The sequence below is a fragment of the Pelodiscus sinensis genome, chromosome 3 (assembly GCF_049634645.1).
Source record: "Pelodiscus sinensis isolate JC-2024 chromosome 3, ASM4963464v1, whole genome shotgun sequence".
In the NCBI taxonomy this organism is placed as follows: domain Eukaryota; kingdom Metazoa; phylum Chordata; order Testudines; family Trionychidae; genus Pelodiscus; species Pelodiscus sinensis.
In genome coordinates, this window is record NC_134713.1 from 103665546 (window position 1) to 103686391 (window position 20846).

Here is a 20846-nt window from a genome sequence, read left to right on the forward strand (position 1 = left end):
TGAAGAAATGGATTGTGCCCATGAAAGCTCATGATACCATCTACATTTTTGTTAGTCTTGCAGCACCTTAGAGACTATTTGTTATTTTTTAAGTTTTTTCAGTTACAGACTAATACGGCTAACCCTCTGAAACTTTCTCACTAGTAGAAAATGCCATTTATCGATTCACCACACCTCAGTCTTTACCATAAAGACAGCCCACAGGGTCAGTTTGGTGGCAAAATTGCTTGGTCAGGTTTATTACTAGCACCCCATGAGAGCTACAGCTACGTTAACAAGTAAGAGGGCAAAGTTGCCTCTCCTATGACTTATCCTTTTACACTCAGTACAAAAATGTTATATATTACATTTCACTAAAGCTCCACCCTTATCCATCATACTGTCATCTTATCCTTATCTTCTGAGGACTTGGTGTGTTTCTGTACAGTCTCTTGAGAATTTGTTTACACAGTTGCTTAAGAGACTTGTGTGATTTTGCACTATCCTCCCCAGTTAGTAATGTGCTTACTTTGGTGTAAGCTAATACCTAGTGTGTTGTTATTTAGCCAAGGCCAGATCCACTCTAGTTCCCAGCATTGAGTCACACTGTTTGTTATGCCTTCGGTTCAGCAAGGCCTATGGAGTGAAATCTGAAGGTATGTATAGGTTGTTACTTCCCATTATTTTCAGGTACATTCTATAGCCAGCACATCACTCTCTGTCTCAGATATTCAAGAAGAGCTAACTGGATAGTACTGGCACAAACCAGTTCAACCGCAGTGCAGAGTTGGACAGTCCAGGAGAGAGCATGAGAAGAGCTCTCTGTTACGTGGAGGAGCATACACATTGCTCCACTGCTCATGGGGTACTGCACACTTTGGTACAAGCTGGGGTGAGGGGGTAGATAACAGAGTCAAGGCTCCACTTCATCCCTGCCCCAGTGTGGCCTTGCCTCCTCCAGTGGAACTAGGAAGGAGCCATCTCAGAACCCTTGTCAGCATAAGAGCAGGAATTTTGCCATACCCTTATGTAGGCCAGCCCAGCATGGAAGACGCCTTGTTGTCTCACTGCATACCACACAAAGATACAGACTTTACTGTGCTTCCAAAATAGCTCCATTTTTATAATGCATTTGAACATAGCCTAATCTCAGACACCCTTACTCATATAGTGCAAATGGATTCTGATTAGGGCTGCCAATTAATCACAGTTCAGGCACACAATTAACTAAAAAAAGCTATTTAAAAATTAATCACTATTAATCACAGTTTTAATCTCAGTGTTAAACAATAGAATACCAACTGAAATGTATTAAATGTTTCTGGATATGTTTCTGCATTGCTAAGACAAACAAGTTTGTTTATATTTATGGGAGATAATGCGGCCTGCTTCTTATTTACACTGTCACCTGTAAGTGAGAACAGGAGTTTGCATGGCACTTTTGTATTCAGCATAGCAAGGTATTTATGTGCAGATATGCTAAACATTTGCATGCCCCTTCATGCTTCAGTCACCATTCCAGAGAACATGCTTCCTTGCTGATGACTCTCAATTAAATATATGTGTTAATTAAATGTGCAAGTCAACTCCTTGGCAGAGGGGGAGTGGGGAGAATTGTATGTCTCCTGCTGTGCTTTACCCATTTTCTGCCATATATTTCATGTTATAGCAGTCTCAGATGGTGAATTGTGATTTGTTTCTAGGACATTTTCACTGCAGATTTGACAAAACATAAAAAAGGTACCAATGTGAGTTTTCTAAAGATAGCTACAGCATTTGATCCAACATTTAAGACTCTGAAGTGCCTTCCAAAAGCTGAGAGGGATAAGATATGGAGCATGCCTTCAGAAGTTTTAAAAGCACAACACTCCAATGTGGAAACTATAGAACCCAAACCACATAATCTGCCTCATGATTATGAAAAGGAATATGCATCAGTCCACATTGCTTTGGATTGTTATTGAGCAGAACCCATCATTAGCATGGACACATCCTCTGGAATAGTGGCTGAAGCATTAAGGGACATACGAATCTTTAGAACATTTGGCATGTGAATCAATCTTGTGATGCCAGCTACAACAGTGCCATGTGGATACTTGCTCTCTCTTTCAGGTGACATTGTAAACAAGAAAAGGGCAGCATTATCTCCTGCAAATGTAAACAAACTTGTTTGTCTTAGTGATAGGCTGAATAAGAAGTAGGATTAAGCTGTTTTATAGGCTGCAAATAGTTTTATTTCTGAATGCAGTTATTTTTGTACATAATTCTATGTTTGTAAGTTCAACTTTCATGATAAAGAGATTGTGCTATTATTCTTGTATGAGGTGACTTGAAAAATACTATTTTTGTTTTTTACAGTGCAAATATTTATCATGAAAAATAAATATAAATTGTGCCCTGTACACTTTGTGTTCTGTGATATGAGTTAAATACATCTAGGAATGTAGAAAAAAGCCAGAATATTTAAATAAATGATATTCTATTATTGTATAATAGTGCATCTTTTCTATGCCCATTTAGGCCCTTGTGCCTTTGCTGATACTGTCTAATTGTGATAGCAGTTTTTCTAATCTTTGCTAATTGCCCCAAGACCATCAAGGCACTTTATGTGTGTCCCTGAACAGCCAGCAGAGGGTAAAGGTTTTTGGTCACTAACGAATATTTGAACTAATGACTACAGCTCAGCAAAGAATTTGTAAGAATTTATTCATTACATCTTGACTTCTTTTCCAGTTCATCAGTGGTCTGTGAACAGATTGTGATTTTTATTAAATGAATGTGTTGTTCAAAACTATGTGCTGACTAATTTCACTTGGTTAGATATTAAGCAGAGACCCAACAAGATTTCCACCACCCTTCTTGTTCTCCCAAACTCTTTCCTCCCTGCCCACCTCGCTCAGGGCTGCAAACAAGTAATTATTCGTGGCTAAATTCCTATGGAGAGTTAATTGGGTTTTTGCTCTCTTTCCTCTAGATGTTAGACTATAACTCCCTTCTAGTCATAATTTTAATATGAGCATGGTTCCTTAGTAATTCCAGTTTATAGCAAACATGATTTGCATGCTATTCAATCTGCTCCAGGATAAAACTATTCCCTTACCTACCTCACAGGAATGTTGTTAGACTAAATTCATCCATGTTTGTAAAGCGCTGTGCAAGCATCTCATAGAAGATATTGTGAACCTGACTGAGCAAACATTAAAGTCAAAAGAAAGGTTCCTATTGACTTTAAGCAAGTGAGATCAGGCTCTAAATTAAGTGGTCTCTCTCTTTCTCCTCTTACTATATACATTTCTATTACTTGCATAGTGGTTCTTTTGTCCATTGTGTGCAAACAGAACATTTTATTTATCTTGAAGAAAAAGGAAATGACTGGCAAAAGCAATGAATAAAGCCAGGACTGTAATAAGAAAAGCCAGGCATTCAGAACAGCACTGAAGCATCTTAAAGGAAGATTAACATAATAGAAATAGCATAAAGGAGAAATTTTAGGACACTTTTTTTTTAATCTTACAAGGTCATGCTAAAGATAATGACCTAATTAAAGTGTTTTCAATTAATCCAGTACTCACATGGCTTATAAGAATCTAAATCACAAATTTTGCTTACAAAGGTGAAAGCTAAAGCTTCTAAAAAAAACCCAAACACCTCTTTTTTAATGTTGATTCAGACACTTTCAAGTGTTCAAATTAGCTAGTTTACACTAATGATCTTTTGTCAGAAGATGAAGGGGGGAAGATCACAATAAAAAGATCACTGGTTTTTCTGAGAGATGTTTTTGCTTATTAAATGTTGATGTGCAGGTAAAAATGGCAGCTTTACAACATTAAGATAACATGAATAGAATGTTTTATATGTTTCATGAAAACATTGCGTTTAAGGTTATGTCTACACTAGCACATGATCCACAAAACTTTTGTCGTGGGTACTTAATCCCTCCCCCTCCAGGAACAACTAAGTTTTGCTGCTGCAAGTAAAAGTATGAATGCTGCTTTCTTTACAGTAGTGTTCTGCTGTTGACAAAGCAATCCCCCCTTTGGGGGGGGGGCATATTTCTATTGACAAAAGTGCCAAAAAACAGCATACACACACGTTGACTTTTAGCTAAAAGCTGCGTAGGGTAGACATAGTTGCTTTCTAAAGACTTAAAGAGTCTATATTAATATCTGAGATTTATCTCTAGCAAGAAGAGATGAACAAAATTCCATCTCCTCAATTTGTTAGAAATATCATTTTCTGTGAATAGCTGTCGGTGCCACATAGTTTTCACAAGCTCAAATGCATAACGTAGATGAAATGTATAATAAAGACATAGGATTAGACGGACACGTGATTTCATATATAAATGAAGTAGGTTTTTGGGAGAGATTCCCTTTTGTCCATAGGACTGATTAGCGGATTATTATTTACAATACTAGATGTTCAGATGTTTTCAGTTGAAATACAATTATTTCAATAAATTAAAATTGGGCGATATCTTTGAAGAATAAAATGAATTATGGGGAGATAAGGCTCCAAGCAGAGCTCCAGGGCAAAACTGATCTTGACTCCTTTGTTAATCGAAAACAAACAGTCCTCATACTTTCCGATGTTAGTTAAATCTCATTGCTAAATAGCATTAATTCTGAAAGTCATGAGAAAATTGAGCACCTATTTTTCCAGATTTAAAGTCTTTTTAAAAGACTTCCTTTTAAAATGTTTCAAAAGGCATGTCATGTTTGAGTGTCTCCCTCTGTCATCCTGACCAAATACTTTATCCCAGAAAAATTGTAACAAGATTTTGAAAATTTGGAACAAGATTTTGATTTTGGCTCCTGCAAGAATCAGTTTCTAGAGCAGGAATAGCAAAATGTTCGTTAACTTATTTTTCTTTTCCATAAGCTTCACCAGACCTCCCAACAATTCCAAATGTTATATGACGGTGCTGCTTTGACTCTCCCAAATTGCTTCTCTGGCTTAAAGGGCAGTTTGTCTCAGCCTCTCCCCCCATTTGCGAGGGCCCCTCCTCCCCCGAAGAAAGTGGCATTGCAGTGTGGTGCACAGGGTCATAGAGAACTGAAGTTTGGCCCAACTCTATGTCTATCTACGTGGGTGCATATAGGCCAAATTTGCTTGGTGGTATGACATGGTGCAGTGTCCCATGTTAGCCACTTGAATTTTTAGGAGTTATTGTTTAACTGATGAAGAAGAGAGGAAGCTCAGGAGGGTACCACATGAGGGCAGGAACCACTCTGCAGCTAAGCAGGCTTGAAACTCTGTTCTGACATTCCATGGGCAATTTTGCTGCATCTCCACTCTGAGATCTACTTAAAAGCTTTAAACTAGGTTGCAAGGAACTGCTATGCTGAGCTTCACTCCATTTCTTACAAAGAGGGATAGAGGCAATACTCATCCTGAATTAATAGAAAAGGAAGGTAAAGTAAGTGGCATTTGTATGGTGCTTCTGTCCAATATGCTAATCAACAGACAAAGCACATGTAAAGATCATTGATATTGTTGCCTGCTGGGTAGAAATACAATCAAACCCCTCACACCCGTTAGATGTGAATTATCTAGATGTTGCTTGCAGTACATGCTTTTAAGGTATCTATACTGACCTGAAATGTATATTATAATTCCACTGGGCATTTGGTAAGCTATATAGATTTTCTGTGTGTGCTTAGTGATAAAGTTTCTAGTCTCACTATGTTTTCGGTGATATGGTGACTGTCTGCTGTTTGAATGGAAACTGTGTGATGCCTGTGGTGTGTGGAAACTAGAAGAACTGTTGCAGCTCTGAAATAGTCTTTCTTTCACTTGGGATTCAGTACAGTGCAGAACAGCTGTTGAAATGAGGCCCTGTTACCAACTTACAAGAGGTTCTTGCAATAAGGAAAGTTAATGCCCAAGGAAGCCCAGATATTTCTGTTATTTAAATGGTATCATTCTGACATGTCACCAAATAACATGTCTGAGCTGTGATGGTGAAGCTGGGGGGAATTCCTGCATCATCAGAGTGTGTTCTTGGGAGAAATTTAAAGATCAAATTCATTGTCCGCTTTGAAGATTGGACCATGCCTGCACTAGGAAAAAGGGCATGTTTTTAACATGTTCGTAGGTCAAGATAGTTCCGCTCTAATGGCTTTCCTTGATACACAAACACACGTTACAACTGACTCGTCCACACTAGGATTTTAACACATCAGTTAACCCCTGATATCCCACACAGCTTTTTTTCCTAGTGGGGCCAAAGCCTTTTGTGGACAAAGAGAAATTAGATGGCAGAGATTAGATATTGGGAATGGTGGTAGCACATCTACAGATCAAAACACCTTCCAGTGGGTCAGTATAACTGAGGAGAGTAGGAAAGAACTATGGATGCTTCGGTTCTGGCTGATAGCTTTTCAGTAGTCCATGACAGGAAATAGGGGCAATGGTCTGCTTCCTACTGGATTGGTGTTTGCATTGTGTAAAACACAACTGGGATCAGGATCCTCCTTGGTAGTGTCCTGAAAGTTCAGATTTGAAAGTTATATGTGGACAAAGCTTTCACTGCTGTGTTGTGTCTGATCTATGGCAACTTCAGTGTCTGTTAATTCAGCACCTTCAGTCACATAAAAAACTTTGGATATCAAGAATTTCTATTGATTATCCATGGCGATCCAACATGGCATGTGTGAACTAGTATTCTGAAGCATTGTATTAAAATAAAAAATAGTTATCACTTTTCCTGCAGTGAGTAAGGGAGTTCTTTTAAATGTCTTTGTTTTTTTAAGATCAAGCTGATTTAGACTAGTTTCTTAGACTGGAGCTTTCTGCATAAGTTTGAGATTTTATTGAATTGTTTTCCTCTCACAAAAATAGATAATCCAGAAAAAATGGGATGAGATCAATTGAAACATTTAGCTTCAATAAGTTTAAAATTGTTTTATTATTAACCCTTTGAAAATATAAATTAAAATTTCAAATACAATTGTTTCTAATCAATGAATAAATTTTTCCTCTCAAAGTTTTAACAGTTTCAGTTTTTTTTAATGCCACATCAGAAGAGTTGTTGAAAACATAGATTTTTTGCTAACAGTCTTGTCATTCACATTTTCAAACAAAAAATGTTTTGGAAAATTCTCAACCAGTTGTATTGTTTGGAAGTATTTCAGAGAAATCAGCTAAATAATATTTTGAAAAATCATTTAAATCTCTGTCCTCATTCCATATTCTGTAAGTACATGCAATTATTTAATTTCTATTTTATGGTAATTTTCCCCCCTCTTGTTGTTGTAGGCAATGAGAGTTTAGAAGAAAACTATGTCCAGGACAGTAAAATGGGATTTGTCATCAATGCTATATATGCTATGGCTCATGGCCTACAAAATATGCATCATTCCCTTTGCCCAGGACACGTTGGGCTATGTGATGCTATGAAACCCATCGATGGCAGTAAACTCTTGGAATTCCTCATTAAGTCTTCCTTCATTGGCGTTTCAGGAGAGGAAGTTTGGTTTGATGAAAAGGGAGATGCCCCTGGAAGGTAAGGTGCTAATTCATGTCAGTGAATTGAGCCAAAGAAATTGTTGCTACCGCTAGCAAGTGTTGCTACCGCTAGCAAGACTAGAACATGCAGAAACTGTTTGTCAGAAATTGGGCGTATGTGGGTGAACTTAGTCTTTTCGGTGAGTAATAGTAATCCCAAAAGCAGGATGATCTGTTAATTGCTAGTTTGTAATGGGACTAGGTACCATAGAATGTGTAACCCTTTCTAGCATTTCTGGAGAGAGAGCAGGCTGCTTATCTTATGAAACTTCTGAATTTGAGTTACCATTGGGGTTTCAGCCTCAAAACTCTTCTTAGTATTTCTAGGATGATTTAGTTGCAATACATGGACTGAAGTGTTTTAACTTGCTGAGTTAAAACTTCCTCTCACTCACACCGGTGTCTATCAGAAGCTACTGCATTTAATTCAGTAGTGTTACACAGTTGTTAAACTGATCAAAGTGAGAGGAACTAAAGCTCTGTGCATGTTTGCTCAATGCAATCAAAGAACTGGCATTGTATAGAGAGAGAACCCTGAATAAAGGAGACTTCACAATTTGCAGATGGCATCAGAAAAGAGCATTGCAAGAGCCAATGTTGTCATAAAATGTCTTTAAAAGTTCTTGCTTCTCTTACTAACAGCTTATGTTATTCAAACCAATATTCAGTTTTCCACAATTTGTTCTTTGTGCAGTTTGGTGTATTTAACTCTGCTTGAACAATCAAAAGAGATTGGTCAGTTTTACTCCCCACCTCACCCCCCTCACCTCATCCGTCAGCCCATGTTGTGTTTTGTGCCTGTATTTCTTCAGCCAAAATAACATATAGACCTGGCCAGAGTTTAAGAGGTAGGTGTCAGCAATTGCTTTATGTACATACGGTCAATATACCTGGACAAGTACAGCTACAACATCCTAAGACCACTAGGAAACTTAAATTAATGCATGTCAATCTATTCAGTAATGATTCACACTGGGAATATATTACACCTTTGTTGTGTAGTTTGCATTGGCTACTGATTAGTTTTTATGTTCATTTAGAACTGTGAATCCTAACATCGTTTGGGATCTGATTACCCTCTCTCGCCTCATACAATTCCGCTATGGCAGTGATCAACATAGGGCTACTGTTTATGGCTGTCAGTTTAAAAAAGAGAGGGATTATGAGGAATATTTTCATAAATTCTGAAACACATTTGCTTACCCCTTGATCAATTGCAAGGTTCCCACTCCCTCCAGGCTTCTATTAGTAGGACAGGTTTAGAATTTGGATTGACTGAATGAGAGTGGGTTTTCTTTTGCTGATAACTTATATTTTAAGAGTTGGATTGATGAGCATGAACAAGAATATTTTTGGATTTTATCCTTTGTTTTCTAGATTTTTCATACATGTACTAGTGTATGCTGTTCATTGGATAGGTAATTTAGATCAATAAATAATAAGTATTAGACATTTGGATACATCCAGGAATTTAGGCCTATGAATAGAACCCTGTACAAATACAAGTTTTGTATCCGCATCTGCATCTGTACCCACAAAAATGAGCCACAGATATTCACATTGACATCTGCAGATGGTTACCTGTGGATATAGAGCAGATTTCTGCAAATTTGCAGGATTTTAAATATAAAATTTGTATCTGCATCAGCATCCATATCTGTAAAAATGAACTGAAAATACATACATGCATATCTGCGGGTGTGGATATCTGCAGCTATAAAGCAGATCTCAGCAGATTTGCAGGGCTCTGCCTGTGAAAATCTGCACTTTCAATCATGCATACCTGACTTTGAAAATGTGTCCCAGATTCTACGGTACAGAGAAAAAGTCCTTGACTGGTGTAGATGAATATACAGTAGCATTTTATCAATGTCAAAGTGTCTCCATACCTTAATGAAATATAAAGCTCTATTCTGCACTCAACAATTTATAAATTAAATAAAGAAGAGCATTGGAACCAGAGTGCCTTCTCTGTGACCTTTTATTTTACAGGGACAGATGAGGAGACTGTGTCCCTGGAAGAAAATGAGGTTTTAATATTTTCACAAATATGGGAACCATTTTCAGGCTGCTTTGGAGTCATGTTTTAAGGTTTATTTTATGTATCTATACATCAAGAGAAAACAAACAAAACAATAGTTACTATTATGTTAGTGAATATCCAGTAGTTGAAGTTCCTTGCACATTACCAAATGAACTCAAAGTAACATCCTAAGCTGTAAAGTCCCCAGCTTTCTCCTAGTCCCTCCCAAATGCAATGTGCTCTCTCTGCATTTCTGGCCATTGAAGCTTTTTGGTTTAATTTGCAGTAGTGTTGTATAAAAAAATAAATAAACCCTTATAAGACAGAAAAGAACAATGTTCCCACTTTGAACACTAACATGTATACTGTATTTTATTTACAAAATCCTCTAGTTACTGATGTTTTTAACTCATCATTGATAGTAGCTGATGTGATGGCGTCATTGGTTACCTAGTATAAGGTTGCTTTGCACTTTCTATTTTCAGTTCCTCATAACTTTGTCTAACGTTATCCAGTTAGCTGATATTTTCTCAGACCTATTTTCTGCCACAGACTGAATATATTTTTTAAAAGGTTAAATGAGAAAGTTTGGACAGTTTTGGACAATGAATGTAGACAAAAATGAGTTCACCCCTATTCAGGGGCAGATGACTGTTTTGTGGGGCCCCGGGCAGCATAAAGCCGCGGGGCCGCCCCTTTGCCACGGCGCATGCGCCGTGACGCCATGCACATGCGCGGTGGCACCACGGCGCATGCACGGGGCTTTTTTAAGTGCGGGGCCAAGGGCAGCCGCCCAGTTCGCCCTGCCCTATATCCGCCCCTGCCCCTATTCCTTCTTCCCACTACGCGCACTCCTCTTTCTTTGAAGAACTCTTGTGCTACCCTGCTTGGCAGCAAATGTTTGAGATCTGTGTAGACTAAAAGTTCTACTGAGGCAATGAAAGCCTTTAATAATCTTCTGTTCTGCTCCCTCAGATTCACTTTCAAGTGCAGTGTATATGGTTGTACATCTGTCTAATTCAAAGTCAGAACAGGAAATAAATAGGTTCTGCTCTCTAGCAATAGATAACTACTAATGCTCATTTATGCTTGTGTATCACACATCTACATTATAATGGACCCTGCTTCATGGATACTGCTTCATGCAGTACTGCATGGTTTATACTAAGGATATTAAAATGCAGTTAATTGACTAGTCGACTAGTCAATGGAATTCCATCGACTAGTTGACTAGTCAATAGGCACTTCCGCATTCTTCCTTTGAAATGTACAAGAGCATCTTGTACATTTCAGAGGAGGAATGTGGAACTTCACATACATCCTGGGGCCAGCAGGAAGTCCCACTGACTCTGGGCTGCATTCAGGTGCCTGCTTTGAATTGCACAAGAATCCCAGCAGACCCTGGGTTCCATGCTACATTGCATGTCGCTAGGAGCCCGGGGTAAGCTGGGAAGTCCCCAGCTGACCTCAGGTTCCATGCAGCACTTCCCCAGAATGTGGGTTCAGCTGGAAACTCCCCAGCTGATCCTGTGTTCTGGGGAAATGCCGCAGGGGAGCCCGGGATTAGCTGAGAACTCCCAGCAGGGGAGTTCCCAGCTAATCCAGGGCAACATGGCTGCTCCTTTGAAAAGCCGCCTGGGGGTTTTAAAGTGGCACACCGCTCTGTGGCACTGCCACTTTGAAGTATCCCCTTCATCCTTCCCTCCCCCTTTGCTGCCTCTCTCTCATAGAGGCAGCAAAGGGGGGAAGGAAATCGATTAGTCGACTACTCAAAATTTGCTTATCGGATAATCAAATAGTCGACTAGTCTTTTACATCCTTAGTTTATACACAACGCTATCGAACAGCATCATTTGTTCCTTTTTTGTATTCTCCTTTTATAAGAACAGGGAAGTGTGTAGGGGGGTAGAAACTGCCCCTTCCCTTTTCTAGCCTCTTCTAGCCTCTTTTTTAAATAACCACCAAAGCTCTCATCCTGCAGCCACACAGAAGGACCTCTGTACCTGCACAGAGCTGTCCTGAAGTGAGTAGTGTCCCATACACGATCTTTGCCTACTGTGATGGGCATTCTCGGGGTGCAACCTGCGACACAGGGGGTACTGCTGAGCCCTGTGTCTCACCAGCCTGGGCTCCTTCTCTCACTGTGATACTCTAACAAGAGGCAGTCCTCTTTAGGTCCTGAATTCACGATTCACAGGCAGGGACACCCCCAGCTGAGTTACAGGAATGTACTTGCCAGCCTCTCATGAACAAAAAATTGAGAGGCTCCAGCTCCAGCCAATGGCTCCCTGGCCTTGCACCCCTGAACTATAATATCCCATCCTGATCCAAGCCTGGCCAATATAAGTTTATTATTCAGTCTACCACTTCTACAAATATACTCAGCATGAGAGACAATTCAACAGGATATTAATGTTCAACAGATCAGTACTTTTAGAGTGATACCTTACAAGACATGCTTTGTACAAAGTGTATCATAATTATATCACTGAGGTATATATAGAAGTTTCAGGGTGTTGCTCTGAGCTAAAGAGTGTCACATTCCCATGGAGCGCTCAGTATGGACAAATGGATCTGCCCAGGCAAATATAGCTGTGGGACTGGATCAGTCCTCTGTGCCCTTTGTTCTCCAGCCTATATATATTAGTAACACTTCAAAATAAAACATTCTCATCTCAATATAGATTTTAAAAATTCAAGAGAACTGAAACAACAGCACAGAAAAGCAAGGCAGGGACTCTCAGCCTTAGAAAACTGAACATATTTCTCAATTCATAGTCCAAATCACAATTTCCAGGTTCAGCCTCTTCTCACCCCCTTCTAGATCAAAACACTCCTCCACCTGCCACCCACAATGATCTGCTTCGCCATCTCCCAAGAGCCAGCCTGTCTATCCATCCTCACTTGTGGTCCCTCCTCCTTGTGCTGCTCTCCTCTCTTCATTCCATCACTCCTGCTTATTTCCCCCCCAGCAAATTACTGTGGTTAATCATCATTTTGCACAAACTACAGGCAGGGGGAGAAAGCAGGAGCAAAACAATTAGCAATGAAGGACTACCACACATCAACCCCAACATGCAGGGTTTATGAGGGTGAGATGGTAGAGGGTGACGACAGTTAGCTGAGTGTTTACAGAAACTGTGTTTTTATGCTTCCTTTATATCAGCCTGGGGAAATTCTGTTTTACTTGTCTTGGGTAGGAAAGTAGAGTTTTGGGTCTGGGCTCATAAATTATCCTGACATTCTTGCTAGCCCATCTTATGTTTATTGTTAAATCAATGTTTTTGTTTAATTTATGTCACTCATTTGTTTTGTTTTGATATGTTAATTGGATGATGATTCCAAAATGCATAATATAGTGCTGTAATGTGGGACTGGATCGCAACTAGCCTTAATGTTGCCACAAAAGGAAATTAGTAGCTGTAAAGATTTCATGTTCCTACATCTCTGATAGTTAACAGGTAAGGAGGCTGTCACTGGAGGCTAGATGTCAGTAGGGGAGATCTATATGTTACATCCTGAAAAAGGCTGTAGCAAAGTACTTCCCATCCAGAACAAAAGGAGTTTGTCCTGTGAGGAACTGTATCTCTGAAGTACAATTATTCCTGGGACAGCTTAGCTAGGAGCTTGTCTACACTACCACTTTCCTGCTCAGGGGTGTGAAAAAAGTGCGCGCGCACATCCCGTGCAGCGAGTTACAGCACTCTAAAGTGGCAGTGTAAACAGGCCCCTGGTATCAATGGCATGATCTAACCCTTGGACAATACGCACCAGTAAACAGCAGAAATTAGTGGTGCCAACTCTGGCGATTTTCTCACACGTTTCTCAGTATTTCATGGGAATTTTTAAAGCCACAGCTTTTGAGTCAAGTGAGTACATAAGAATCTCAGCTTTCATTATTATTAAATTAAGTTTGTATCCCTCCATAGTTTCAGAGACCCATTGTTGTGACCCAAATGTAACTCTAAAGGCTCTGAATCTAGAAGGCAAATAAAAAGAAACCCCAAAATGTATTACAGGCAGTCCCCGAGTTATGCGGATCCGACTTACGGGGCGAGAAAAGCTGCTCCCGGTGTCCCTGGTCTGCTGGAGATGGTCCCCAGCAGACCAGAGGCACCGGGAGCAAAGCCTCAGCAGCGGCGGGGTCCCGTGCCTCCCCGGCTTTGCCACAGCAAAGCCTCAGAGGCGCGGGACCCCTCTGCCTCCCCGGCTTTGCTTCGGGTGTCCCTGGTTTGCTGGGGACCATCTCCAGCAGACCAGGGACACGGGGAGCAAAGCCACAGTGGCGGCGGGGTCCCGCGCCTCTGAGGTTTTGCCAGAGCAAAGCCTCAGAGGCACGGCACCCCGCCGCCACTGCCGCTTTGCTCCCCGTGTCCCTGGTCTGCTGGGGGGGGAGGCGCAGCTAGTGCGCCCCCCCCCCCCCCAGCAGACCAGGCTTTTGTTGTGGACCCTGGGGTAGAGCAGCTGGGGTGCTGCCGGGTTGGTCCTGCAGGGACCTACCTGGCAGCCCAGCTGTTCTGTCCCAGGCTCGAGATTCAGCCATTGTTGAAACTGATCAGTGGCTGATTCCAGGAAGCTGGGGGCAGAGCAATTCTGCCTCCAGCTTCCTGTAGTCAGCCCCTGGTCAGTTTCAGCAGCAGCGGCTGAATCTGGAGCCAGTTCCAACTTACATACAAATTCAACTTAAGAACAAACCTATAGTCCCTATCTTGTACGTAAGCCGGGGACTGCCTGTACTTCTATAACACTTGTGATTTTTAAGTCAGCCTCATGATTTTGGGGTATCTGGCTCATGATTTTTGAAATCTTAGGGTTAGTGATACTGAAGAATGAAGTAGCTGGTAGTGCCTCAAAGGTTTTAGAAGTGAAGTTATGAAGAGCTGTTGGAGTGAAAATCACAAATTAGCAAGTTTCCATGAAGGAAAAGAATAAAAAGATTTAATACTTGTGTCCATCAGTCTCCATTGTTTTCTCTGTGTTCCTTTCCCAGATATGACATCATGAATCTGCAGTATATAGAGCCCAACAGTTATGACTATGTACTCATTGGAACCTGGCATGAAGGGGTACTGAATATTGATGATTACAGGATTCAGATGAACAAAAGTGGAATGGTCCGGTCAGTGTGCAGTGAACCTTGTTTGAAGGGCCAAATTAAGGTACAACTGAGGAACTTTTCTCTATATTATGTATCCAGGAAAATCCACATTAATGAGAGATGAATTACAAGCCCACACCTTTTTCACCAGGTCTGAGAAAACTTGGTTCCGATTGAAAAAGGTGTCTGGCTTGGATTTTTTTTTGTTGCTTTTCAGTTATAATAAATGTATAATAATTCAGGTTTTTTTGCATCAATATTATATAAAGAATCATAGGTCAACACATATAAGAAATCAAGGCCTATTTCTTCCACAAAAATTGTACTAGCACATGTCCTTCTGTGTCTTCATGTTCAAATGAAGCACTATACCCAGTGTGTATGAAAATACCAGCTTGTGAGCGTACTTTTGGGGGGATATATTTCTGGAAAATTCTATAGTTACTCAGTCTTTTTCTAGTTCTATAGACAAAGACTCAAATTTCAGTTTGTATCACTGATGCAACCTGTAACAATATGATTATTTTGGTCATAGCCCAGCACTTATTATAACTGTGTTTCTCCTGAGGAGCTGATTTTTAATATGGTGTGCGCTGCAGGAGGAAAAATTTTGTCCCATCAATGGCACCTGGGAGAAAAAAATGTTTATTTAGGCTCACCACAGGAGATACAAAAACACAAGGGAAATATTTATCTGTTTATCAAATAATAGCGCTTGTATCCAGCTACAAAGTAATTTGCCACCTGCCATGTCCAGGTGGCATAAAGACAAATCTAGGCAGTATCACAATAATAGGGGCATAGTTAGAACACAAGTATAAGATGCTCCCATGGAGGAAAACCATCCTCCTAAAACAGCTTCCCATTTCTAATTAAATTCAAAATGTGTAAATAAGAAACACTTGCCTTCTCCCCTCCCTCCTGCCCAATGCATCAAGTTTAAAATTTTAGCAAAGGCTTCATAAAATGTCCAAAACACTTGGAGGGAGAACTATGTCAGTATTCATTGGTCTTTAACGATACCAGCCCTAAAGAAAGAAAAGTTTTGAGATTATACAGTGTACACGTGTATATATGTGTGTGTATCAATGCACACACTCACAGACACACAGGTTCTTCCCGCTTCCATTTGGACTTCACCTCCATAGATTGCAAAAAGAACTGAAGTTTTTGTACAAAACTCAATAAAACAACCAATTTACATTTTGTAGCTCTTCATGTGGGTGATAGGAAAAGTCCTGGAGGAGAGGCAGGATTTTTCCTGCTGTTACATGGAGTAAAAGTCTGTTGCAGCACAACAGTAAAAGTCTGTTGCAGCACCTAGGCCAGCACAACTCATTCTTTCAGTTCCATTGGCATCTGGATTGTATTTAATGTACAACTGCATGTTTTACCCCGACAAGATATGCCCAGAATCAATTTGGAAACTCACCTATCCCTCAAATAAAAACTCTTTGGAAGTTTAATGTAAATTATAACTCCCTCTGGGCACGTATACTTCCTGAGTCAAATAGAAGAAAGAAGAATGCAGATGTACCACAAGAGAAGCTGTTGCTGAATTTCTAGCCTACCAGAAGTGACACTGGAAATATCCTATTCTTGTGAGAGTTCAAGCACAGGTTTAGGCAATAAGGGTGCAAATAGGTCTCTAAATTTTAATATTCACTCACCTTTAGAAACTTTCCTGAGCCAGTGCTCATATTGCACTGTTTTATAACATAGTAGGAAGTGCTGGTCTGGTGTGGAGACTCATGTTCTTTAGATACTGTCTGAAGGTACTTTTTGTCTTGCAGGTTATAAGGAAAGGGGAAGTGAGCTGCTGCTGGATTTGCACTGCTTGCAAAGAAAATGAATTTGTGCAAGATGAGTTCACATGTAAAGCCTGTGACATGGGCTGGTGGCCTAATGCTGAGCTGACAGGTAGGACAATCTCCTTTCCATACACATCCTCACATAACAGCATGCAGCAAGACAAGTGTACAGTTGTGTGTAACAAGGCAGAACCCTGGAATATTACAAGGGCCCTTTAAGCACAAGTGCCTGTAAAAAGCAGATCACTCCTTGGACAATATTGCGCATTTTAGCGCTATTCTGCACAGTGTGGGGAGGAAAAGCCAGGTGTGCATTAATGTATATTCATAAATAGTTACAGGGACAAATTACATACTCCGTTTGTGTCATGCACGTTCAGTTAACATGAACATTGATAAAAGCACCAAAGTTATGAATTAATTCATTATAATACAATCCTGGCTGGGTTTTGTTACCAGTGATATTGTAGGAGTCAGTGCATCAGCTGGTTTATTTACTATCTTGTCTGTTCGTTCCATCTTGCAACATGGAACTTCAGATCTGGGGTTTGAGGCTGTATTGCAAAACTTCCATGTATTTCCCCATTCTTCCACCAGGAATATCATCCAGGCACAGCAGATACAGAGTCCCATCCCACCCCTACCACAGGAGACCCCAGCACACAGGAAATTTCAGGGGTGTTGTGGGGAGCTGTGACGTAGTGGGGGTACTTGCTGGGCTGTGGTGACCCCTGCTGTCTGGAGCAAGACCCAGCAGGGAAAACCTCGCTAGGCAGAGGTAGTGCCAAACTTGTTGAACCAGTGGCCAGACACCCCCCATGGAGAGGAACAAAGGAAGGTGGAATGCTGCCCTGACTGGGGGGCAGGGCTGCAAGGGAATTTAGTTAGTTACTGTGGGAGAGCATGGAGGAGAGCCTAGGAGAAGGGGCTGGAGTTTAGGGGCCCAGTCTCCCCCATCTCAAGGGGGCCTGAGGCATCCTAGCCCAGCTCTGTGACCAGACTACATCTGTGCTGTGCTGTATCCTGGAGAGGCAATAAACTTCCTCTATTCCACCGGCTGGTGAAGTCTGTTTGTGCCATTTCGGGGTGCAGGAGACGGGGAACCCCCAACGTGCCGTCACAGGAGCGATGGTGGTGGAAGGAGGCTGGAGCAGGGGTCTCAAACTCCCAGCCCATGGGCCATCCCCAGCTAGAGCAACTGCACAATCCATCTTGAAACTTCTGGCAGGCTATCAGGGCCCTGTCCATTACTGGTTCCCATGCCTCAACCCTTCACTCCATTGCCCTCTTCCCCCCATGGCATCCCATGCAGCTTTGGGAATCATGGTGGGGAGGGAGCATCACAGGGCAGTAGTAGTGGTCAGGCATCCCACATCCCTCGCAATGGCAGGAGCCAGGGAGAAGCAGAGCCACCATGAGGAGCGTATGGGGGGTGCAACTACTGCTGCTGCGTAGCAGTAGGCCCCTCCAAAAGCCACTTCTGGAGGACCAGAGCATCATGGGTGGAGAGGAGAAGGGTGATGGCAGGAAGGGGAAGGAATTGGAGCCCGATAACAGACAGTCTCTCTGCCCTCACCGGGAGTCCCGAGCTGGACTGTGCAATCGCTGGTGACAGCTGGGGACAGCCCGCGGTGATATTCATTAACCAATGGAACAATTTACCAAGGACGGTGGTAGACAATTTTTAAGTCAAGATTGAATGCTTTTCTAAAAAATACGCTCTTGAAAATATTCTGGGGTAGTTCTAAGGCCTGTATTATGTAGGAGATCAGACAAGATGATCAAAATGATCTAAAATATATGGGGTACCAAATTTATCCAGGGTACTTATGCTGATTTAGCCACCCCAGTAACACAAAGCAGCTGTAACCCTGCCTATTTGGACAGTTAAACTGGGTTTGCAATTGCTTTGATTTGCTGACACTTCACAGAGCAGTCAGTCAGAGTATGTCTACACTACAAAGTTAATTCGAACTAACAGCTATTAGTTCGAATTAACTTTCATAGGCGCTACACATACAAACCGCTAGTTGGAACTTAATTTGAACTAGCGGAGCGCTTAATTCAAACTAGGTAAAACTAACGGCTGTTAGTTCAAATTAACTTTGTAGTGTAGACATACCCTAATATAGGAGTGATAGGACAGGGAGAATTTCTCATTGTTGAACTATATAAACCATTTTTTTCTGAATTTAATTAAAATCAATATTTTGGGGGCTCCTGCCAGGAACATCCTTTTAATAACTGATGTCATTTGTTTTATCAGAATTTATGGAAAGGAAACAAATGTCTGAGCTAAAACATCCAGTTTCTTCCAGCTTTAAGTAACCAATAGAACAAGACAGGACAAGTAGTTTTATAGGTCTATTACAATATCCATTGTAAAGATCTTATGACTTCAGTTGCATAAGACATGTATTAACAATCACGGGAAACACCTCTGGAGAGTATTTTTGGCCTTATAATGTGAATAGCATTTTTTTTAAATAAAAATCAATTAGCCTTCTGCCCTGATAAATATTTCATAGTTAAAGCATAGGATGGCAACTGGTTTTCACTACACATGGTAAATTAACTCTGTTACCTTTTGTTATTACTTTCTATATCCTGTTTTTTTTTAAAGCTTGCAAACTTTTATTTTACTGCCTCTCTTTCCTGTTTGTCTTGTTTTACATAGCTTTCCTACCCCCATGTGTCTCTTCTTCCCATACCAGTCAAAGCACTCCATTAATGTGAGCAGTTCATGACACCATGGCCGGGTGTCATGGAATGTCCTCAGCCCAAAGAGAGTATGTTGTGGCCCACTGGGCTTGTCTGCACACCGAAATTGCACCAATGTATCTAAACAGATTTCTTTGTCTTACACACACTCTTAAAGCTAACTGTGTGTGTAAAGGCTCTGTTGAATCATGGCCAAGGCATTGAACATGTTGCCTATGCTGGAGGAATGAGAATAGGGCTTGGTGATACTAAATTCAGACTATACTAGGCTCTTCTAGTGCCCAGACCAGTGCTGCAATACTGGCATACCAATCGAGAACAAAGCTTCGTTTAATATCAATCAAAATGCTTGGTTGCTTCTGACTATTAATCTATTATACAAGCAAAATGGCAGCTGATTCTATTTCTCAGAACTGCTGTGGCTGTTGGCCACAGCTTTCAGGCCTAATTAACATCTTTATTTTCAATTCCATTGCATCCTGAACACATGATGAGAGGTGCCCCTTATCTCACCACAAGAGCAGGGCGTGCACTTGTTTTTCTTTTAAACCTGCTCCTTGAGCTGCAAAAAAATTAGCACCGCTGTTGCTGTTGTATTAGGTAGTGCAGAATAGTACCACCTATGTCAAGGCTGCCCAATGCTTTTGATGACAAGACCCTGTTTTCAGTTGCTTATACATTTGCCAATCTTTAACTATTCAGGCTGAAATTGCCCGTGCAATTTTGCTTTTTATCTGTATTTTGGTGAATATTTCAGCGAATGTGGGTCATCTGTTTCTCAGAATGAACATTGGGGAAATATGTTGACTGGGCCATGTTAAAAAATTCTCATATCTGTTTCACTGAGACCTCCACACCTTGAAGCAAGGACTTGACATTTGGTAGTGGTAGCATCACATACTATGAGTCTCTGAAAATCTCAGTGTGCACATGCTCAGTAGAGACCTCTCCAAAGATTCTGTTAGTACTGAACATGCCCCCCCATCTCAAGGTTTCAGGGATAGAGGACTTTTCTCAACAATTGAGCCTCACAGCACCGAGGGGCCAGTATGGTGCTAGACACCATAACTGAGAGCAGCAAGGCTGTCTCCCCTGTGCTCTCAATGCTTCCATTGCTGCTTCCCAGGTAAGGAGGAGGAGAAAGGGAAACAACACAACTTCATTGCACAGGTGTGAGGAGCTGGGTTAGGGAGGAGAGCATAACTTGAATAAGAGGGTCAGTATGCAAGTGGGTAAGACAAGGAACCAGGTTTCCTGGAGGGAGGCATTGAGATGTGAAGCTTGGACAAAGAGCCACTGGGATGAGGAAGTGGGGAACTGGGAGATGGGCACAGATCTTGGGTTGGGGAGCAGGTGAAAGATTATTCAGAGGAACTGAGGTGGGTAGGGTGTCTGGGACTAGAAGGATGACAGGCCTAAGTTGTCAAAATGAAGGTTACCTTCTGTATTTCTAGTACTTTCTGTCTTCTAAGTGTTTGACTTTGCAGCCTTAACATTCTTGTAATTTAATTGTAGTTTTATCCAAAGTAAGTCCCATTCCTTATAACTACTTGTATTTTACTAGGATTAGGTGATATCCTTTATGTCTGTTTTCAAATACATACATACCTTATGGATTTGACATTAATGTCATTGAATTCATATTGTCTTTAGAGGAGAATGTGTGAAGGAGCATAAAGGGAAAAAATTAATGAAAATATAGGGA

The 20846-nt window shown here is 41.0% G+C and overlaps 1 protein-coding gene across 1 annotated transcript in view; it reads left to right on the top strand.

Moving 5' to 3' along the window:
* GRM1 (glutamate metabotropic receptor 1) overlaps positions 1–20846 on the top strand; it is a 227535-nt gene that overhangs the window by 164117 nt on the left and 42572 nt on the right. The window contains exons 4-6 of the mRNA XM_075924377.1: positions 7240–7486; positions 14502–14670; positions 16403–16529. Coding sequence (XP_075780492.1) covers positions 7240–7486; positions 14502–14670; positions 16403–16529 — 543 coding nt within the window. The remainder of the gene's footprint in view (positions 1–7239; positions 7487–14501; positions 14671–16402; positions 16530–20846) is intronic.